At 52.3% G+C, this 21,966-nt stretch overlaps 9 protein-coding genes across 9 annotated transcripts; 5 read left to right on the forward strand and 4 right to left on the reverse strand.

Annotated features, from left to right (window-relative positions):
- Window positions 1-605: 605 nt before the first annotated feature.
- Window positions 606-1,899, reverse strand: PtrM4_150590 (uncharacterized protein; the record flags this gene model as incomplete). The annotated part of the gene is made up of 2 exons (XM_001938504.2): window positions 606-799; window positions 1,659-1,899. The coding sequence occupies 2 exons, from the start codon at window positions 1,897-1,899 to the stop codon at window positions 606-608; spliced, it is 435 nt and encodes a 144-aa protein (XP_001938539.2).
- An 873-nt stretch (window positions 1,900-2,772) lies between these two features.
- PtrM4_150600 (60S ribosomal protein uL30) lies at window positions 2,773-3,814 on the forward strand (the record flags this gene model as incomplete). Its single annotated transcript, XM_001938503.2, has 4 exons — window positions 2,773-2,786; window positions 2,837-2,946; window positions 3,133-3,477; window positions 3,531-3,814. 4 exons carry the CDS (start codon window positions 2,773-2,775, stop codon window positions 3,812-3,814), a joined length of 753 nt encoding a protein of 250 aa, XP_001938538.1.
- Window positions 3,815-6,812: 2,998 nt separating this feature from the next.
- Window positions 6,813-8,171, forward strand: PtrM4_150610 (putative cyclin protein; the record flags this gene model as incomplete). The annotated part of the gene is made up of 1 exon (XM_001938502.1): window positions 6,813-8,171. The coding sequence occupies one exon, from the start codon at window positions 6,813-6,815 to the stop codon at window positions 8,169-8,171; it is 1,359 nt and encodes a 452-aa protein (XP_001938537.1).
- A 2,204-nt stretch (window positions 8,172-10,375) lies between these two features.
- PtrM4_150620 (Zn-dependent hydrolase beta-lactamase protein) lies at window positions 10,376-12,334 on the forward strand (the record flags this gene model as incomplete). The annotated part of the gene is made up of 4 exons (XM_066110062.1): window positions 10,376-10,569; window positions 10,701-11,339; window positions 11,415-11,694; window positions 12,242-12,334. 4 exons carry the CDS (start codon window positions 10,376-10,378, stop codon window positions 12,332-12,334), a joined length of 1,206 nt encoding a protein of 401 aa, XP_065960045.1.
- Window positions 12,335-12,421: 87 nt separating this feature from the next.
- Window positions 12,422-14,129, reverse strand: PtrM4_150630 (Methyltransf-28 multi-domain protein; the record flags this gene model as incomplete). The annotated part of the gene is made up of 4 exons (XM_001938500.1): window positions 12,422-13,329; window positions 13,378-13,582; window positions 13,634-13,900; window positions 13,950-14,129. The coding sequence occupies 4 exons, from the start codon at window positions 14,127-14,129 to the stop codon at window positions 12,422-12,424; spliced, it is 1,560 nt and encodes a 519-aa protein (XP_001938535.1).
- A 252-nt stretch (window positions 14,130-14,381) lies between these two features.
- PtrM4_150640 (SPS1, Serine-threonine protein kinase) lies at window positions 14,382-15,734 on the forward strand (the record flags this gene model as incomplete). The annotated part of the gene is made up of 1 exon (XM_001938499.2): window positions 14,382-15,734. The coding sequence occupies one exon, from the start codon at window positions 14,382-14,384 to the stop codon at window positions 15,732-15,734; it is 1,353 nt and encodes a 450-aa protein (XP_001938534.2).
- Window positions 15,735-15,841: 107 nt separating this feature from the next.
- Window positions 15,842-17,089, reverse strand: PtrM4_150650 (RNA-binding protein (RRM domain); the record flags this gene model as incomplete). Its single annotated transcript, XM_066110063.1, has 5 exons — window positions 15,842-15,848; window positions 15,909-16,215; window positions 16,274-16,558; window positions 16,608-16,713; window positions 16,781-17,089. 5 exons carry the CDS (start codon window positions 17,087-17,089, stop codon window positions 15,842-15,844), a joined length of 1,014 nt encoding a protein of 337 aa, XP_065960046.1.
- Window positions 17,090-17,919: 830 nt separating this feature from the next.
- PtrM4_150660 (profilin) lies at window positions 17,920-18,530 on the forward strand (the record flags this gene model as incomplete). The annotated part of the gene is made up of 5 exons (XM_001938498.2): window positions 17,920-17,932; window positions 17,983-17,998; window positions 18,053-18,137; window positions 18,191-18,334; window positions 18,396-18,530. The coding sequence occupies 5 exons, from the start codon at window positions 17,920-17,922 to the stop codon at window positions 18,528-18,530; spliced, it is 393 nt and encodes a 130-aa protein (XP_001938533.1).
- A 1,162-nt stretch (window positions 18,531-19,692) lies between these two features.
- Window positions 19,693-20,518, reverse strand: PtrM4_150670 (uncharacterized protein; the record flags this gene model as incomplete). The annotated part of the gene is made up of 3 exons (XM_001938497.2): window positions 19,693-19,943; window positions 20,003-20,293; window positions 20,353-20,518. 3 exons carry the CDS (start codon window positions 20,516-20,518, stop codon window positions 19,693-19,695), a joined length of 708 nt encoding a protein of 235 aa, XP_001938532.2.
- Between the last annotated feature and the right edge of the window lie 1,448 nt (window positions 20,519-21,966).

The following is a 21,966-nucleotide window of genomic DNA, read 5'->3' on the forward strand; positions in this document are numbered from 1 at the left end:
CACGAACAACAGCGAGTGAACCTACTAACAGCCCGAACCCAATAAAACGCCACTCAAACTGGAAAGAAACTTTTTCACATTCCAATAGTCTGGCTAAGTAAGCTAGCTACCACCTCACCTCCCGAGCTCGTCACCACATTCCACATTCCATCCACAAACAAAGACCGAAAACAGGCCCCTCGTGTAACCACACCCAGAATCCATCCCACCTACGCAACTAGAACAAAGACCTGTTCTCCCGAAAACGTCTCACTACCGAAAATTCTTCACTCTGCCCACTATCATACGAGCAGATTGCTAGCAATTCATTCAAAAGCGGCCATGAAAGCGACCTGCAAGCAGCGAAAATGCGCAGTGTGGGTATAAGAAGCTCTGCTTTACCGCGTGCGGCCGTTGTTGAGACCTTGCCTGTATCTTGACTCTCTGTCTCCTCTATCGGTACATCCGTCTGCAAGACACGTTACAGAGTCAGACAGTTTATGATATAAACACCCCCTCTACCACTTTGTCCCTCGCTCCTCCCGAAGCACTTTCACAATAATGCAAATCCGCCAATACCTCTCCATCCCACCTGCACTCACATCTACCCTCCTCGGCGGCGACGGCTACAATCCAGTTACTCCAGTGCCCAATATGCCTACGTTGACTACGACGTCGGTGTTGACGTCTGCGGTTACGCTTACGAGTTTCGTTACTGTTACTACGGGCCAGCTTTCTTCAAGCACTGGTATGGCGTCTTCGGTGCCCGCCTCGATTTCCTCGGTGGTGCCGTCGTCGGTGTCGACGCCTACGCCGTCGCCTTCGGTGAATCCTTATCCTAACTTGCCTCCTAAGCTGGTTAGTGCGATTGAGGGGCTGGATGATTGTACTGTGAGTGTTCCCCTTCTACTTCCTCGTCACCTTTTCTCTACATATCCAAATGCCCATTTATGTATGACTTAGCATCACTGACAAGCAAAACAACAGCAAACCATCCTCTTCACCAACCTCGCAAACTCCCCCTGCAACCCCGCAGACTCATCCTGCATCTGCATCCAACTCCGCAACGCCGGTTTGACAAACACGATTGCGGCAACTTGTACCACGGATGCTACGACGCAGTATACGGGCTTTCAGGACAATGTTTGTGGTCCGATTTTGGCGTCATCTTCCGTGCCTGTTTCCTCAACGCCCGCTGCTTCTTCTTCGTCTGCGCCGGTGTCCTCGTCTTCGATGATGCAGTCTAGCAGAAGCAGTGTTGTTGTTGTTGTTGTTGTTACATCGACGACACCTGCGCCGGTGGTTTCTACACCTGCTCTGGTGGGTAATGCGACGACGACGACTATGTATACGAATACCGCGTTGGTGCCGAGTGTACCGAGTGATACCAGCGCTCCTGGTCCTTCGACAGTTTTGCCCGAACCACCGGTTTACACAGGTGGTGCGGCAGTTGTTAAGAGGGGGGTGTTTGGTGTGGTGTTTGCTGGGCTTTGAGTTTAGTGTTTTGAAGATTAGGGTTAGAAAGGGGGTTTGCTCAAATTGAAACTGAAGTTTAGAGTAGGAGTAGTTTGACATGTTTCTAATTCATAATGTTTAATCATCTTCTTCCTTTTCCCCTTCCACCCTTCCATTCTCCCTTGCCCTCCTACTCTCACTCACCACCCCATCATCCAACCAACCCACTATCCGCCTAATATCCTTAAGCTCATAAAGACCCTCATAATGATCCTTTGCATACCGTATCGCCCTCGACCGATCGGCCATAGCATCTGGACGCGGGTCAGGGAGATTCGCAAGCAGTTTCTTGTAGTAGGGGTTTCTGTGCTGTAGGAAGTGTAGAGGGTACTGTTCCATGTATTCGTTGTAGCGATAGGCTAGGGCGTAGGGGTCTTTGTCGAGGGGTGGGAGGTTGGGGGTCATGTTTTATGGGTTTGTGGTTTGTATATGGGTTTGGAGGGTTTGCTGGGGGAAAAGGAGGGAGTGAGTTTCGGAGTTTGGGGGGTTGAGGGGAGGGGGGGAACAAAGAAAGTGCTATCTGCATCAAAGGAAGGGTAGTTGTGAGATATTGCAAGATTTTGCTTCGAGTAGCCGTTTTCTGGATTGAAGGATCTTTGTCCAGGTCGTTTTATTCTGTGGCTGTCAGGTCAAAGCATGTAATCTGGTTGATAGAGTCCATGGATACTGAACTTCGTAAAGTAAGAATGCACAGGTGTGATAATGGGTATGGCGGCTTGAGCTATGATAGCACAAAGCAAATGGTAAGCCCATCATATTGTGAGCGACTGCAAGTCTGTTGATTCTTTGTTCACCGGAGTGTACTTGAGAAACTAGCAACTGTTCCGCCCGATGCGGCATCTCGAATTTCAGGTACCACGATACACGGTCTATAGAAGTTGGAAGTTGCGAATGATGCGTATTTGACCACATCCCTCAATGCGTGCAATGACGATGTGTATATTTCTTCTGAAAGTTTCCACACATAGCCGTGAGCCTGTGTCAGTTGGACTAGTGAAATTGATCATCTCTTTGTGACTATTGTCAATGTTGAAGACGAGCGCCCCATTCTGCTAGGCGCTTAAGCCACAGACACACTATACTATCATAAATTTGTGAAATTGAATAATCAAGAAAACTTGTCGTATGCAAGACAAAGACGCAAGTCGGCTGGTCGATGGCTGGTCGCTGGACCCTGGTAGGTCCTAGCTTCCAAACTTGAGCGAGTGGGGCTTAGCGCAACGCTAAGAGTCTGGCAAAAATTGAGCTTCCGCCGAATTTCTCGAACACCACTTCAACATGTCGTCGAAGTCGTACGTATTCCCTACGCACTCATCCTAGCAGCTACTAATGCATCTCACAGAAGCGTCCCAACGCAAAACGACATCACCGTCTCTGAGAACCTCCTCAAGAAGAGGAAGTCTCAAGAGAAGGCTCGCGAGGAGCGCGCGATCGCGACCCGCGAAAAGCGAGGTACGGCAATCCCCCATGCTTTTGTCGATTCGGGAGGGCGATTGTGATGATTATAACAACCACACTATCGGCTAGACTACGGTCAATGTTGTCGAATTGTTAACCATCTTTCGGGAATGATACAATCGCCCTCTTCGGAGCTCATGGCATGCTATACTGTTTGCGGGCAGCGCTGACACAAGGCAGACAAGAACAAGAAGAAGCGCGAGGTCATCTTCACACGAGCTGAAAAGTATGTGAAGGAGTACCGCGATGCTGAGAGGGAGCGTGTACGATTGTCGCGCGAGGCCAAGAAGAGCGACAGCCTCTATGTGCCCCCAGAGCCAAAGCTAGCCTTTGTCGTCCGCATCAAGGGTATCAATAAGATCGACCCTAAGAAGCGCAAGACATTGCAGCTTCTGCGTCTGCTCCAGATCAACAATGGTGTCTTCATCAAACTTACCAAAGCTACCATGGAGATGTTGAAGATCGTCGAACCGTTCGTGGCTTATGGTTACCCAAACCAGAAGTCTGTTCGTGAGCTCATCTACAGTAAGTTCAACCGTGTCTCTGCCACGCACCAACGCATACTAACCCTATAATAGAGCGCGGTTATGGCAAAGTGGACAAGCAACGCCTGCCTTTGACTGACAACGAAATTATCGAGCAGAACCTTGGAAAGTTCGGCATGATCTGTTTGGAAGACCTGATACATGAAATCTACACTGTCGGCCCGAACTTCAAGGCGGCGTCAAACTTCCTTTGGCCGTTTAAGCTTAACAGCCCTACCGGCGGCTTCCGTAAGAGGAAGTTTAAGCATTTCATTGAAGGCGGCGACCTGGGCAACCGGGAAGACAAGATCAACGAGTTGATCCGACAGATGAACTAGTTTGAGTAGTGAAGATTTTGGTTTTGTTCACGGTTTGGGCGCGCAAAAAGCTGGTCGGATATACCATGGGAACTGAGCATTTACACGGGCGTTTGGGACGGTCATCTTAACGAGACCACGTGCACGATGCATGCAATATCGAAATTCATGACGCAACCTTTGTGCGCCACGCCTCATCAAAAGCTGAAGCAAGCTGTGCCGAGGTAATATCGATGGCTTAGTCCGAAACATTCATCTCACTAATCGTACGTTGTTGTGATTATTTGACAGATATTGAGTGTGAGATGAGCTATTTTAGGTTCTAGGAAAAGGCTGGGGGCGAGTGTTGTTGGTTTGGGGGTCACGCATGGTAAGGCGGCGTGTGCGGTAGAGTGAGGACTCGGAACGCGTCATGATGGACACTCAAGACATGTGAGGCTGACGATGGGTTTTCTTAATGACATGCGCGATGAAAACTCTGCCAGAAGCATGCATTTGCCACGTCGGGTGTCCGGGTTCGTAGTTGCGCAGTACGAGTGATGGCGTTTCTCACGTGTTCGGGTCTGTTGTGCGCGCTAAGCCAAGACAGTCGAGGATTATATAAGAAAGTTGGCGGCCAATCAGCGTGGGCCCGACAAAGTGGATTGCAACCAGTTCATCTGGCTGGGCGGATGCCACCTCTCACCGGATTCTTGTTGCAGGGTAGATTGCGTGTGCCGTGAGTCCCCGTTTCAAAAGAAGCTTTGAACTTTTGGGCTCTGGGAGACACGGGACACGCCACGGCAGGCAACGGCCTTGCTGGTGGCATCACGGAGCGAGAAAGTGTGACTTGTTGGAGATTTCTCGCGCTTGAAGAATGGTGCCTGAAGGCGCGGTAAGGAGCGGTACGGAGCGAATCTAGGAGCTGGGAGCGTCACTTCCATGTGTTGATAGGACCCTCGAGGCCAATAAACGGCGGGTTGGGGGGCTGGTCAGCAAATGTGATGGAGGGTGTGGGTGGAGCTGGGCGGCCTCGAACAACCTCACATGCATCCCAAGTGCGATGGGTGGGCACTTGCTTACGGAATTGCACCGAGACCAGAGCGAGGCGCCGAGCCTTTTGGGCGACGGGTGACGATTCGCACGAGCAGGCGGTGATGCGAGGTCGTCATGACGCCCACCGCCCACGGCACTGGCGCAAGCCAGCAGCGGCAGCCCGGTTTCGCCGCCGATGCGCTGCTGTCAGTGCCGCGATGGTGTTGAGTTTTCAGATGGCGGCCTTGGTCACGCTGATCGCAGGTAACCCACCCCCTCATGGCAGCGGTAGGCATGGCCCCGCTCGGTGGACAGGATGTGGCCAGACGTCCAAGGAGTTGTACACTAGGAGCACTCAACGGCCGCGGCACAATTGTGCGCATGCGCAGGCTTGGAGTCACCGCCACGTGATCTGCACAGCGAACGGGTCCGAAGCTGTCGGCGGGCTATTCTTGGGTCCGGTGTACTGTATAGACCAAAGAATCAAGGTGAAAACAAAACAAAAAAAAACACACAGATTTGCCGGGGCGGCGCAAACAAGGTCACGGCAACGGTGATTCCAACTTGTGCAAGTGCAAGCAGTTGGACTTGCACAACTAGGACGGCCTAGTTGAGGAGTGAATTTGGATGGCAGATGACAGCTGCTCGAGACTGGACACTCACTGGCACTACTGCAGGCGCACCGAAAGAGGACTTGAGCCGGGTTGCATACAGACGAGCCACGTATCGTGGTTGACGGTGCAGAGGGTGGTCCCTGGGGGCGTTCATTGGTTTGGGCATCTTCTCGCTGGGGACATGGCTCCATTTGTGCAAGCATGCAAGCACTTGAAGCAGCCTGCAGCGGCTGCGTCAAGAGTCATGAGCAACCACGACCGTCACCGCAAAGCGCGGGCGGAGTCGACATTTACGACCCACTAGGCTGGAAGCGGCAGAGTTTTCACAACACATGAGTGGGTAGCCACCACTGTAATGACCTGCAATGACCTGTAATGAACCATAATTGCAGCCGCACTGGCGGATGGAGGCGGCCAGCGGCCTTTGGAAGACGCCTTGGCGCCCGTGGGCGGCTGGCTTGCTGCCACTTCCACTGCGCTTGCTCCATGCTCCCATAGCCCATGCTAGAAGCTCGCTAACGTCTTCGTCTTCACCCACCGACCACGGCCGCTTTCCCTCCCCTTCCCCCATCCTCGCTCCCTCCTCCATCTCCCCCATCTCCCCCCCTCGTGTCTCGGTCGCAGGCGTTGCTCGTTGCAACACTGTGTCTCCAGCCAAACGGACGTGCGCATCAAATCTCGGTTGTACGGCACACCCAAGCCGCTCACCACCAGCACCCGACGCTTCATCTGTCTCGCTGCTTCTGCACTCTGCAAACAAGCAGTCCTGCATCCCTCGGATTGACTCGTCCGCCGCAGCCCACGACGTCCCGGATCTGGTCTCTGACATCAAACGCCTCGTCACCGGCATCCTTCTTCCCACGCCGCCCAAAGCACCCACTGGCTCCCGTTTTGGCTTTGCCTTGTCTCATTGGACGCCGTTTCAACACTCTGCTTCCTTTTCCCGACAAAGACGGCCACCCTCGACCCTCTGCGACATCACTTCCTCGACTGCCTGCATCGCCGGATCTATTGACTTAGCCCCGGCCTGCCCTTTTTGATATTCCATCCCACGACTTGCGCTTCCAGATTCGACTCTTGGACAAACTTCTCATCCATTCCACAGACTTGGCCTGCATACGTCCACTTGCGCAACAACAAGCGCCAGACATTTCTAGTCCACCACCAAACACGCACCTCCAAAACTTTTCGCAGGCGACAAATACCCTTGAATGAGCACATCTTGCTAGAGGGTCCGTAGGCAACTCTAGAGGCGGCGCGAACGAGAAGACTGTACGTCACGATCCACTTCACAGGGGCGCACGTCACTACGGGCCTCACTTTTTTTCCCCACCGCTAACAAAATTTCAGGAGCCCTGCCAGTCTTCTCTCTGCGACGGTCCGACATCATCATGCCTTCCTTCTACCCCAGGCATAACATGCCACGGCTATCTCCACCGGAGTTTGTGCCCAGCTATCACTCTTCCTGCGGTGCATCATACGCACAGCAACAGGCTGCCTATGCTGGTCCCACGATCCGGCAACATGATGATGGTTACGACTTCGCAGACCGCTACGGCCAGTTGGCCATCGCCATGCCACCCATGTACCCGCAGGCCGGCACTTACCTGAGCAATGCGCCTCCCAGCCTGCCACCGGCGAGCTCCTTCTACGACCCCATGGGCGCAGCCACGCTGCCTCCTATGCGCGGTCATTCAGGCCACGCTTTGGCTGAGGCAGCCATGCAGCAGCAGCGCGTGCACGAGTACAACCAGCGAGCAAACCAGCCCGCAAAGGAGGAGAAGCCCGTTGGCGGTGTTTCCGCAAAGCTCGACTACGACATGGACGTCATGACCGACTTCGTATGCGATACGGCCCTGCGGCTTATTACCCCCGGTCGGATGATGCCCGCCTCGTTCCGGAAATGGGTGCATCAGGTCCTTTGCGCCACAAGGCTGCCTTCGGCCACCATCCTGCTTAGCATGTACTACCTGTCCAACAGGATGCCCATGTTGACCCACGAGCCAAAGACCGACACTCACCTGTTCCGCCTGCTCACCATCGCCCTGGTCCTTGGCAGCAAGTTCCTCGACGACAACACCTTCATCAACCGTTCATGGTCCGAAGTCAGCGGTATCCAGGTGCATGAGCTCAATGAGCTCGAGCTTGAGTGGCTAGTCGCCATCAAGTTCAGACTTCATCGCGATCCTTCCGAGCAACACGGCTGGACGTCATGGTCTGACCACTGGAAAGACTACCAGAGCACTGCTGTCTTGCGCGCAGGCCGTAACAGCAAGCTTAGCCCCATTGACACATCAGTGCACCGCCGCTCGCTGAACAACAAGCCGCTCCCTCCTCTGCCGATGCACCAAGTCTACACTCCATCGTACGACTACACGCCCAAGTCGGCTCAGTACAACCAGTCGAGCTACTCCCAATATGACCCATGGCGGTCCTCAAACGAGCATTCCCCTGCGTCTGCACCTACTACGGGACCTACGACTCCGGAGTACTATGGTATGACGGGAACTTGGGGTCCGGTTGAAGGATACTCGCGTCGCACCATGTTCGGTTTCCCACCCTTGTCTCAGCCTGCCCCTGCGCAAGCGCCTCAGCAGTCATCCAATTATGGCCCGTCTGCCTATTCTACCCAGTACACACCGTCGGCATGGAACCAGCATGGTCTCAGCTGTGGATGTGCCTACTGCGTTCAGCGCCATCCGCCCTACTTCATGGCCCCTGGCTATGGACCGCAGGCTGTTGCTGTCTAATCACTGCTAGTTGTCACATTGACAACATCTTCGGGACTTCTCACGGATATATATCCCATGTCCCCTTCGCGCTTCCTATGTTAAAAAGTCCCTGTTCTTTTCCTTTAGCAAGCACCACGGCTTACCGAAGCCTCCCAGTCTCGGCCACTGGCATATTGGCCGTTCGATTCTCTTCAGCCTAAACAACCGGATCCTCCCAAGGCGCAACCGCTTATTCCTTACGCTATCTGCACGCATATTGGCGCCACTCCGGATCTCATGAAAACGCATAAGGCTTGCGATCATCTTGCATGATAGATTTCACTACCTGATACCTTTCCTTTCCTTCTTTTGTCATCATCGGTATTACGTTTTAGACTTTGGTTTGTCCATGGTCTAATAGGAGCATGTCAGCGCCACTGTGGGTTCCGGCGTTTAGCTCTTTTGCTCAGGTGCCATCTAGCACCTTTTACGACTGTTCATTTTCTCAGCGCTCCCCCAAGAATGTTTACGGAGTGCTGTTTCATCTATTGGTTCATGGGTGTTTTTTTTTTCTATGGAGTTGGCTGCCAATAGGTCGCTCCATGCGTCCAATCCACCGGCGGGTACGAAAGGTTCCGCCACCACCGGATGGTCGCTTGTTATGTTTACGACTTCTTTTCCTTTTCGATTCCCGCCTTCACCTTCGCTGTAGTCGGGGTTGTAATCAATGACACACAAGAACAGCGATGGGATTTTCGCTTTATTTCTTTTCGGAGCTGGGAAAAATACCACTTTGCTTTTTTTTTCATGGTTCGGCACCGGCATTATTCTTGGGATTCGGGACGGAAAGATTTGTTTAGTGTATTACAACGAAAGATCTCGAGAAACTCGGGATCACCAACAGAATGCGAAAAAAACATCCTAGAAAAGCGACCGAACGTCGCACAGGAAACACCAATCTTGGCCTCCCCTCCAGCGCAGTGATGGAATTTTAATTTTGTTTGTGTGGGCTTTGGAGTATTCATCGCCAGATGTGCGTTAGTGGTGGTCTGGGCGGCTCGGGTCTTTACGACGGTCTAGAGACTGAAAATTGTGCGCTACGTGTGAGAGAGACGGGGACGAGCTTTTTGATTCTGCGGTGGTGGTAATGGTGGTGGTCTAATACTGTATTATAGAGCGGCCCAGCAGGGCAGCATTACTTGGCCTACTTTACCAAAGCATATTCTTATAGACTTTTGTAATATACAGACACACGACTTTTACCTAGTCGTCGTGCTGAATACACACACTTCAAGATTCCACGCCGGCTCGTTTAACATTCCGAATTCTCTTCCCTCTCTTGCAATTCCCCCCGGCAACCGAAGACCCGCCCGTATCGGAGTTTACGACGGCCAACTCCGTGTGGACAACTCCGTGTGGAGGCCCGAAAACCAGTGAACCTGACTTGACGCCACAAGGTGACGCATTCATTTAGGCACCTACCCGGCGATGCGAGGGTAAGACGGTTGCGCGCCTGAATCGACGGATGGAGAGGGGGATATTGGAAGAGGAGCGGGGAGGGGAGGGTGCGTATGTATGACACTAGGTAGAAGAAGACGGGTACGGTAGGCAGCGATGGTCGGATGATGAGATATGCCGATGTACCGGGATTTCGCGGAGTTTCTTCAGGTACCCCATATGCGGGCAAGCGCCAGGGTGGTGTGGTGCAAGTCTATGGTGTCATTACTGCGTGTTTTTCTGCTTTCCCAAATTGGCATTTTGGAGAGTGCAAGTGGGGAAAATTGGAATTAGTTAGGGAACAGCGACGAAGTAGGTAGATGTGATGGGGGTTTTTTTGTCATCTCCGCGTGCCGCCGCCCTGTGGTTACTGTGAATATCTACTTGTTGGTTGTTGTGAAATTATTCCGCCCCCCGACGACGAACCGTGGCTTTGTGACCTGCCCTTGCAGCAGGCAGGGCGTTATCTGATCTCACCTGCGGTGGTGGTGGCTGGTTCCCAAGAGCTAGAACGTATCAGCGCACATAACTTGATCCGCTGGAATTGGTCCATTGTGCGCGCGTGAGTGTGTGTCCCATTCGTGCAATACATATAGGACCACATGTCGAGTCGGTTCCCAACTCGTATGCTGTTCCAGCGGTTCATATCATCAAGCAAGCAAGGGGTTTTGTTGAGGAAACCCACGCCGCAACTGTTTGGGTCAAGCAGCAGCAGTAGCAGCAGCGTCAGAACAGGCAGAGTCAAGATGAGTTCGATTGGCGGGACGGGTATAGGCATGGGACTTTATGCGGCAGTTAGCAATCCAGCGCAGATTGCTAGTCAGCCTGAAGAGGCGGCGGAGAAGCGGCATCATTTGAAGAATGGGAAGGGGTTTACGAATCCGTGGGATAGTTATATGGAGTTTGGGTTTTGGGAGTTGGTTGTCAAGGGGATTTGGTGGTGAGTTTTGCTTTCTATTCTTATGGGGGAAGATGTAGTGTATAACTACCTACTACTCGATTAATTTAGGGGGGAGTCTGGAGACGACGAGGTTGGTATGATCTTAACAAACTCGTCTTACAAAATTCCAGGCGCAAAATAACAGGTCAATGGAACGACCCAGATACCACACCACCCACCGTTCCCGTCCGCACCCCAACTTTCCTCCCCACACGCACCACACCCAAACTACGCGCCACTTGGCTCGGCCACGCATGCTACTACATCGAGTTCCCTAGCGGCTTCCGCGTCCTCTTCGACCCCGTCTTCGAAGACTGCTGCGCCCCAATCACCATAAAGTCGCTAAAACGATACACGCCACCCCCCTGTGAGATAGAAGACCTACCCATTGTCGATGCCGTGGTAATAAGCCACAACCACTACGACCACCTCAGCTACCCGACCATCCAGCGCTTACAGAAGAAGTTCCCCGAAGCGCACTTTTTCGCGCCGCTAGGGAATAAGGTGTGGTTTGAGAAGAGCGGGGTGAAGAACGTGACGGAGTTGGATTGGTGGGAGAGTAGGCATGTCAGTTTAGGAGAGAAGAAGGGGGCGGCTGATGACGAGGTGTCTGTGGCAAGTAATGGTGGGAGGAAAGAAGAAGGCATTACGGCAACGATACACGCACTTCCGTGTCAGCACGTCAGCGCCAGAACGCCGTTTGACAAGTGCAAAACCCTCTGGGCGAGCTGGAGCGTCGAATCCGGTGGTGCTAAAGTGTTTTTCGCTGGGTACGTCTCCCCATTCCAATCCACCCACCTAGGTGACATGAAATACTTGCAACCTAAACTAACACCCCAAAACAGCGACACAGGCTACCGCACCGTCCCCCCCTCGATCCCCTCCGACGTAGACGACTACTCCCCCACCTACGCCCACCTCCCCATCTGCCCCGCCTTCTCCCAAATCGGCCTCCACCGCGGCCCCTTCGACCTTGGCCTCATCCCCATTGGCGCCTACGAACCCCGCGCCCTGTTCAGCAACGTGCACGCCAACCCAAAGGATGCCGTCAACATCTTCAAAGATACGAAGTGTAGACGAGCGTTGGGTATGCATTGGGGCACTTGGGTGCTTACGGAGGAGGAGGTGTTGGCGCCGAAGACGGAGCTGGAAGAGGCGTGTAAGTGGAAGGGGGGTGGAGAGTGGGGAAGGTGGGTTTGGGGTTGTGGATATTGGGGAGAGTAGGGAGATTGAGGTTGGTGGGGGGGTAGGGAATGGAGGGAAGCATTGCTAGGGAGCAGGGGTTTGTGGATGTGTGGTTGTGGATGATACCCTTAGGGCATTGTAGAGTATCCTCTTTTTTCTTCCTTTGATTCTTTGTGTTTTACGAGTGTAGTCAAGGGGCAAAGTTCTGGAATGCTGACAATTTGTGTTTTTATGGCATTTCTTCCAAATACCTTGTGTCGAGAGTTGGGCGTTATGCGTTTTGTACTCAGGCGTTTCAAACATGCATTATTCTCGCCAGATTTCTTTTTTTGGTACGTGCTGTTTGAAATGCATGTGCTATTTGACATCATGATTATTCAATTCGGGAACATCCAAGATAGTTATGGACGATGCGGCTTATGTCAGCTATTACCCCTTAATCCAGAACGTGAATTTGGGGTGAAGGAAAGATAAGCTGATTTCACAGATCAACATTACTTCTGGAAATTTCAAGATGAGATGGTGCAGTCTGACCAAATTAAGCTTCATCAGGGCGTACAAAGTGATTCATCTGCATTAAAGTGTCAAAAAGATGTCTTGAGGTCTGCTATACATGATTCCCACACGAAAGCACGTGAAAGTAACCCTCATCTCCCTCCCCACCAACTCATCCCACAAGATCGCCCCCAAACCCGATCGGCCGTCTCACCGGCCCTTTTTCCTTATACGGCACAATAGCCAACGCCTTGTACGTCTTGCCCATTCCATTCGGCCCCCGATCAACCAAGCGCTTCCACCCCGTTTCCAGCCTCCTCTTCGTCTCCTCATCCTTGGCAGCGCTGAGTAAGCGGTCCGCACGCTCCTTGATACCCATGGTAGATAAGAAAAAGGATTGCTCGACGGGGCCGTGAACTTCGACGCCGGGGGACGCGGATAGTGCTGTATCTGCTAGGGCGAGGAAATCCACGTCGGCGGAGAGGTCGACGAGGCCCGGCAAGGCGAAGGGGGAGACGGTGGTGTGGGAGCGGATACCGCGGAGGGTGTTTGCGGGGATGGTGGAGGAGGGGCCGTAGTCGAGGATGAGAGCCGCGCCGGAGGGTTGGGATTTTGTGAATGGCTCTGGGATCATAGAGACAGAGGGTGGTAGTGATGCGGCGCTGCTGCTGAGTTTAGCATTGCTGCCTCCTATCCGCACAGCGAAGTCGGCGATGTAAGCAAGTGATTCGGGGGATATTTCAATGACGGCATCTGGTGTGTTCTCAAGCTTTTTGTAGCGATCCGAAAGATTTGGTAGGTAGAGGGAATGCGGCGTTGGCGTCTTGGAGACGGTCAGTTCGAAGTCGAGTTTCTCTTGCCCTGGCTTCTCTGGTTGTTTGTAGGGAGATGTTGGTGATACTACGAGTTCGTGCCAGGTATTCTTAGGTGTGGTGACGCCGTGCTTGGGTTTTATGGGACCTGTTGGTGTGATGATGGTCGAGGAGGCTGGAAGAGAGGAGTTTGCAATGTTTTGGAAGACGTGAATTGGAAGGGCGTCAAAAAATTCGTGTGCGAGTATGAAAGGTGATGCAGTGTTCTCTTGAATAGTGTTAGTCATCGAGAAAGAGTGTTTTATCTGTGTCATACCTTTCAGCACAAGCCGTATGTCTTCGCACCACTGAATTTGGCAGCCCGGTATATATTTACACGGCGCAGCGAAACCAATATCGTTCTTCTTCAAGTCTTCGGTACCGGAGAGTAATTTCGCCTGCTGTTTCTGCAAGTAAGGTGATGCTTCAATGAGATATATGGCTTCGATGCTCTTAGTAAAGCCCTTGAAGCTCGATATTGTCTACTTTCCAGTCAACATTATCCTTCAAATTACCACATAATTCCAATTTACCCTTAGAACATCATCCATCAGCGTGCCTCGGCCTGGTCCAACCTCTATGATCTGCACCTTCTCCCTCCTCCCCTGTGCAAGCCATTCCGCGTACAGCCATATACCAACGAGCTCACCAAACACTTGACTGATTTCGGGTGAAGTTACGAAATCTCCTTTCGTGCCGAATTGATCCTGTCCGCTCGAAGTCTGCCGCGTGTAATAGCCGCCTTCGGGATGAGTGAGACATTGTCGCATATACGCCGCTACGGAAATTGGTCCTGTCGTCTGATCCCATGTCAATACTGCGTTGCAACACACAAAGTGAGATCCATACTGTTATAGCTTCAGCCAATGTCTTCGCAAGTGGTGTCGACCATTGGCGTTCCGAAGTCGCAGATGTTGAAGTTGAAGACCACCGAGAGCCATATCTTGCATCTCGACATCCAATTGACCGTAGTTCTAATCGGCTACACTGAGCTGCCGCCCTGAGCAGATTTAGAGATCTGTTCCTCATGGTGGTATGTGGATGCGACGGTCCATGACGTCTGCGCGTTCGGAACTAAGAAAGTTTAGATCGGAACGCCGAGGTGAACGAAGCTATGACCACTGCTTAAACCGTCCCTACATATCCGTCATCAGCAACTAGAGACGCGACACATCCGAATTGACTTTACTCGATTTCAAAACATCAAAATTGCGACTCGTTCTATACATTGCAAAGGTTCTCTGTAGACGGTTACAGGTGATTGAGAGAAAGAGAAGGACAATGGCATCACGCTGGGCAAATGACGAAGCAGACAAGGCCGAAGAGCAGCGTAGAAAGAAGGAAAAAGAAGAGAAGAAGCGGCTAAAGTTGCAAAAACAGCAAGAAGCCGAAGCAGCATCACGAGCAACCCAACAGGCAGATTCGCGACCCTCCAAGCGCCGAAGATTATCAGCAGGCTCGGCAGACGAAGAAGCCCCATCAGCAAAACCTCAACCAGAAGAGCGTGAACTCCTACGCTTTGAAGGCGGCACCTGGAATCAATGCCGCCACACATCCAACTTCGAAACCCTCAATCACATCGAAGAAGGGTCCTACGGCTGGGTATCGCGAGCCCGCGACATAACCACCAGCAGCGTCGTCGCGCTCAAAAAAGTAAAAATGGACTACAACCAAGACGGCTTCCCCATCACCGCTTTACGAGAAATCTCAATCTTGCAACGCTGCCGCCACCCCAACATCGTTCACTTGCAGGAAATCCTGTCTGGCGACGACCCACAGGAATGCGTGCTCGTCATGGAGTTCCTTGAGCACGACCTCAAAACACTCCAGGAAGACATGAGTGAACCGTTCTTAGCCAGTGAAGTAAAAACACTACTTCGCCAACTCGTCTCTGGCGTCGAGTACTTGCATCAAAACTACATCATGCACCGCGACCTGAAAACATCAAACATCCTACTCAACAACCGCGGGCAGCTTAAACTCGCGGATTTCGGTATGGCGCGGTATATCCCTCCTGCCAACGCACCACTCACCCAACTCGTCGTCACGCTATGGTATCGTGCGCCAGAACTGCTGCTTGGCACTCGCGACTACAGCACCGAAGTCGACATGTGGAGTATAGGCTGTATATTCGGGGAGCTGCTAGTCAAGGAACCACTGCTGCAGGGCAAAAACGAAGTCGACGAGCTAAGCCAGATCTTCTCGTTGTGCGGATTACCGTCTGAGAAGTCGTGGCCGCAGTTTTACCGCTTGCCTAATGCGAAGAGTCTAAAGTTACCGCGGGACCATCGCGGCGGCGCCACGCCGGGTTTCAATCGTGCTAAATTCCCTTTTCTGACGGCTTCTGGTGTTGAGCTGTTGTCGTCGCTGCTGGCGCTGAATCCAGACATGAGACCTACGGCTGCTGAGGTGCTGGCACATCCGTACTTCAAGGAGCAGCCAAAGCCGAAGCCGGCGGAAATGTTTCCCACGTTTCCGAGTAAAGCTGGACAGGAGAAGAGGAGGAAGAAGAGTCCGACTGCGCCCAAGAGGGGTGAGGCGCCGGGGATGCAGGGGAGTGTGGATTTTAGTAGTATTTTCAAGGGGAGGGAGGAGGAGGAGAAGGGTGGGGGGTTTCAGTTGAAGATGACTTGATAGTGGAAAAGGATATGGAAGGAATTGCTCTAGATTTGAAACTAGAGGAACATTTTGACGCATGGTCTGCGATGTTGGATAATATTGTAGACGGATATATCCCTGCACTATAGCCTAACAAATATTATGCGCACATCAGCTCCGAATTTCCCGTGGGGAATTCCTCGGGCTGACACAATCTTTTCATCTGCGGTCCCTGCTCCGGCTGCGATCACGCTCGCTGCCATAAGAACTGTAGCTTGGACTCCTCCTTGCTCCTCCTCCACCACTCCCGCTGCCGCCACGACCACCTCCCCGTGGTGGACTATCACGCCTGCGATACCCCCCTCCCCGTCCCCCTCCTCCGCCTCTGTGTCTTGGTGGCGTTCTTGTTGGTGATCGACTGTAAGAGCGTGATATGCTTCGGCGCGGCGATCGACTTCGAGATCTTGTATACGAGCGCGGCCGACCGCCATAGCCTCCTCGTCCTCCACGACCGCCCCTGCCCCGTCCCCAATTTCCTCGATCCGGCGACATGCGGCGGGGTGGGGAGCGATAACGCCCCGGTCCGTCCATGGGTGGTGGTCTGTATGCGCCAGGAGGACCGCCTCCTCTAAGTGGTCGGCCACGTCCGTAGCCACCATCAAAGTCGTCTTGGAATCGTTCGCGTGGCGGTGGGCCCCGGCGCGCCGGAGGAGGGGATTGCGAAAAGCGACGTCGAGGGAGGACGATTGAGACTTGGATTCTCGCTCCGTCTAGTTGTGCGTCATGCATTTTTGCAATTGCACGCTCTGCTTCGTCGACTTCTTCGTAGAGAATGTATGCTACGCCGCGGTTTATGTTGACTATTCCTGGGTCAGCCTGGTAGGTTGAAAACAGCCAAAGACAACATACAAGTAGGATTCATGGGCATCCTAAGGTCTTTGATGACACCATATTTTCCGAATATCTCGCGCACATGATCTTCTTTGACATTTCTGGTCAAGGCTTCTACTACAACCTGTTGGAGCATTAGCGGTTGTATTCCAGCAAAGCTGGACTACAGGCAAACTTGAGGGGTTGCTTACCTTGGCACTCCTGGGAGCTGGCGATCCGTCCCTCGGGGTCGGACTGCGCGTATAGCTCCTCCCTCTTGAGCGCGATCTGCTGTCAGGTGTGTAACTCGGTCGACCATTGCGCCTCGATGAAGGAGACCTAGGTGAGCGCGACCGAGAGATTGACCGGGAGCGTGTAGGCGATCGCGGAGTGAGCGACCGGCGTGGTGATCCCGACTGTGCTGAACGCGGACGGCTGGGAGATCTCGTATGCGACCGATCGCGAGAAGGGCTGCGTGTACGCGAAGCGGAGCGTCGGGGAGACGGAGACGGAGAAGGCATGGTTTGGGTTATCTGCGATATGTGACGGTAATCAATGTGTCTTATAGCCAATGTACACCCAGGTACGTTTTGGGACGGTATTGTTGGTTGGACGTTTCCATAACGCGTAACATTTTGGGTAGTAAGGTTTGAGCTTCCGGGGTTGGTCGTAGCGCGGCACGTGATCAGCAGAGGACCTCCGCAAACGGCACCACAAAGAAAACACCGTCATCGGGAAATGAGACAAAGAAACGGAGGCTAGGCCGGGTGAAGTTGCCTAGATGTGCGGTATCTGGACAGCTTATGGGTGCAGTGACCATAGCTCCTTGCCAGCGCAGAGCCCAACGGATATGCAATCGTCTGAGTAATAGCTTTTCCTCTTCAAGCAGGCCAGTCGCATGTACAACAAGACAAGTCCGAATGCCCAGACAGCTTGTGTTGTCACGTCCTGCTGGCTTGGAAAGTCTGGTTTGACAGTACCCTGACTCTCGCTGTCTTTGATGTTCAAGGGTGACGGATGCAAATCGATGGAAAGCGGATATCGCGGTCGACACAGTCACTGGGCTCGTGTACATACGACAAGTGCAGCACAACAGCGCCAGTGCAACGCGTGATAAGTCTTGGTAGGGTTTTGCTTGTCGAAACCAGCAGAGCGCGTCCGTTGGACTCCACTTTGGCGGGGCAGAAGTAACCCCACCATCACCAACAAATCCGACGCTGCCTGAGACCTTCACACCGCATTCCCGCTCTTGCTTGCTTAGTCAAACGTACCTGCGTCCTCTTCGTCGCTCCTCTGTAAATTTTCTCATCACTACACGCTTCCAAAGCACGCACATCAATCCTCCGTAACAATGTCCTGGCAAGGTAAGCAGACGGCCGACTGTTATGATGACGAGAGCTAACCCCACGCTCAGCATACGTTGACACTAGGTATGAGTTACTTGCGAATCCATGACCATGTCCATAACTGACCATCTCGCTCAGCCTCGTCGGCAGCGGCAACATCGACAAGGCCGTCATCTGTGATGTAGCAGGCTCAGGCCCATGGGCTGCCTCCGCAGGCTTCGATGTACTTTGTCCCGCTACACGCGCGTCAGAAATCAAGATACTAACAGACTGTAGCTTAGCGCTGCTGAGATGAAGGCCATCGCCGACTCATTCGACGACAAGTCCGACCCCAAGTCCGTCATCGCCAACGGTACCAAGATATGCGGCGATAAGTACATGACCATTGAGTCAAGCGAAGACTCTCTCAAGGCAAAGAAGGTAATATACCAAGCTTTTCCGCATCAAAACAGAAACGTCCAAGTCCTGACACCATCTCCAGGGTAAAGAAGGTGTCGTCGCCTACAAGACCGCCCAAGCCCTCATCATCGCCCACCACCCAGAAGATGTCCAGACCACCAACGCCTACAACACTGTCGTCGAACTCGGCGTTTACCTCAAGAACGCAGGATACTAAAATGCCTTTTGCCATTCGAGGCTATTTGTAGCGGAGGGAAATATCTGCGTAGCATTGGGTGGACGGGGAGTGATGGACTGCATCCCTCGTGGGGTTGCTTATGGATATATACATGAATGACGATGAACGACATAGCTGGATTGGAGACACTTGTTCGATACAATGACATCACCTCAACCCATATTCTTTTTTCCGCTCAAATGTTTATGTACAGACCCAATGATGGAATGTCAGATGAAATTTATACTAATAACACAACGCGAGAAACGTAAAGACTCTTATCAAACTCTCGTTTGATACGGTATCGTATTGATCCGAGCATACATGCCGATGATGACGCAATTAGTTGCTGACATTTGGAGAATGCACATGGTAATATGGCGCCATGTCGGTGCTTCCGCACGTGCTCACGCATAATTCACTCTTCAACCATGTACAAAACCTCGTCAAACTCTATCAACTCACCCTAGAGAAATGTACAGGCAATTGTTACAGTCGAGCGTTCATTGAGTTGCTCCATGCTGATTTCCACATCCAGGTCCCTGTTAGGGCACGCAACGACACTTTCCAAATCTTCCATCTCAAATCCAACCACCAGCTCTTCGCACCCAAGAAGAAAAGGTTCATGTTCACACTTAACACAGAAGTGAGAAAGTTCCCAAATGTTGGGAGGAAGACTTTACCACCTGTGTACCTTACTTTTGTATAGTTCAAGATTGATGTTTGACGGCGAAGAGATTAAGAAGATACCTTCCACCTTGCTGGAAAACACGTTACCGAGTGTGTCATCGCGGGCTTATTCGGAACAGCCAAAGACTGATCTCGCTCACGTTGTTAACGATGTAGAGTCGAAGATGCAAGACAATTGCAATAATTCTGTCTGAAAGAGTGTGTCCGTGGGAGTTGTATTGAACAGTACCAAGTTTATACCATGCAGATCCCAACTACGCCCACATTTTCTCCGCTCCAAATCATCAAAAACGCCAAATATCAAACTAACGCCCCCAGGGTATCGGTATCTAGCGCTCAAACGCTAACACGCGCACCCGCAGTCGTCAGAAGGGGCGGAGCAAACCAAGGCTCAAAGCAGAAACCTCCCCAGACCAGAAACAGAATCCGGGAAGGAACCACAAAGCAACACAGTAGATGTTTGTCCTCAAATCTACACCCTCGGCCTCCTCATCCTCATCATACCCGGCGCTGCCGTATAGCTCGGCTTGGGCAGATCGCCAAACCCGGCTTTGGGACTCACTCTAGCCATCTGAGTTCCGTTTTCGCCGCCGCGGAGGCAGAAGCCGTGGGTTTGTTGGCAGTTGCCGCTGCAGTGGGCCCATGTGCTGCCGCAGTAGCCGTAGTTGCTGCAGCAGATGCCGTGGGCGGAGCCGGCGCAGGTTTCGTTTGATCGGTGGCCGCCTGTGTGTGGGTGGTTAGTTTGGTATTTGGGGATGGGGAGGGAAAGTGAAGGGACTTACATTCGCCGAGTGTGGAGATGGTTAGGTTGGATGATGGGAATGGAGCGGGTACGTGGGTGTGCTCAGGAGTAGCGTGGGGAGCATTGGTCGAAGTAGTAGACGAAGTGAGATAAGAAGCTGGTCCGGAAGTCTGCTCAGATGTGGCGTGAGGAGACATGGTGGAAGTAGTCGAAGGAGCGGGGGAAGAGACGGGTTCGGGAGTGTTGGTGAGTTCAGGAGCAGACATAGGCTCAGGGAAAGGACCATTAGGACCTTTACCGTAGAACGTCTGGATGCCAGGTCCTTCGATACCTAAAGTGTGACAACTCGTCAGTAATCATTCCCCCCTTTTTAGTGAAGAACAAACTTACACGTCTCAACCATCAAATCAGCACCGGCACCGCACCAGAAACTCGGCTCATCGAGGAAACTCTCATGAGTCATATACGTGCCCTCGCACTTTGAGTTTGAGCAGCGTGCGCTGTTGCAGGTACCAGCGGGTACATTAGCAACATTGAGGCTAATCCCACCAGCCATGAAAGCTGTTCACACACATATCTCGTCAGCAAAACAAACAAACTGAGACCCAAGAAAGGAGACAAACTCACGACAATACCCCCCCAACCTCAGCCCCAGCCCCATGCACACAATCAATAGCACTAAGATCATACCACAACGCGCCCTTTTGCAGTTCCAGATTATACTCAACCTGCATGATACCAGCGGGCTGGACGTTATAGTACTCCAGATCCCGTATCTTGAGCGTCATGCCGCCGCCCAGCTGCGACGTGTCGAGCATCTCGTGGATGACGGAGCCGCCATGGGAGGGCACGAGGTTGCCGTATCCGTCGCCGCTGAGGTGTTGCTCGGAGTAGTTGGCGGGTCCGACGAGCCAGTAGTAGAGGGGGGTAGGGGCAGTGGTTGACGAATTTGATGGTGTTGGCTGCGAGGGCGGTGGGGGCGAGGAGGAGGGAGAGGGATAGGAGGGAGTAGGTGGATGGCATGGTTGTGGTTGTGGGTGAAGGAGTCTCTTTTTACAGGAGAGTATGTGAGGTGTGGAGGAAATCCCTTTTCACAGCAGTGTGTGTGAGTTATCGAGAGACAGTTTGTAGGACAGATATGCGGATGTGGCCTGAATTTATGGAGAGAGAAGGCGTACGCGGTCAACTCCTCTTCTTTACTACTTTTCCGGTATATTAGAGTAGAGATGACGACGCTTTGCTGAACAATCAGCATGATGATGTCTTTACGTCCCTGGATTGTTCAACTAGGGGACTTGATGTTGGGCTTCAGGGTGGAATCTCTCCAGTGTAGTTGCTGGATAAACACGGCGATCACGTTTTGGGGTCTCTAGGGTCCTCGACACCGAGGCTTGGAGTTGGGTCTTAGGGTAGCCATGTGTCCAGTGCCATGCAGGCACTTCAAGTACGTACCGTCGATACCGTGGGAATGGTAATGTAGTCCCGAATTCCAATATGGCGGTCCACTTACAGGGCGCTCATGGACTTGACACGGCGTTGTAAGCTGTAAGCACCTACAAAGAAGTCGGGGAGACCTGCATAATGGACTTTTCTCGCACCCCAACCAAGTCTTTGAAATCCAGTAAAATCGTTATTATAGCCTCTTCAACCTTTCTTATCACCCCTATTCTTACGCTTATATACTGATAACACCCCTATTCTTACACTTGTATACGAACAACACCTCATCATCACCATCCCGGTCTTATCTAGTCCACCTGCCGCAGAAACCCCAAAGACCCCTTTTCCATCACCCAAAAAAATGCATACCATGGTACCGATTACATCAAGTACGAAAACACATACGTCTCCTCCCTAACTCCCTACCTTCATTCCCGCCTCCCTGCCTCTCATACCATCCTATTCAAAGCTAACAAAAACCCTAATAACGCATCCACATATACTTTACATGTCCAAGGCACAGACAAAATCCGTTTATCTGACAAAAGGTTGAAAACCGGGCCA

The sequence above is a fragment of the Pyrenophora tritici-repentis genome, chromosome 9 (genome assembly GCF_003171515.1).
Source record: "Pyrenophora tritici-repentis strain M4 chromosome 9, whole genome shotgun sequence".
NCBI classification, from domain to species: domain Eukaryota; kingdom Fungi; phylum Ascomycota; class Dothideomycetes; order Pleosporales; family Pleosporaceae; genus Pyrenophora; species Pyrenophora tritici-repentis.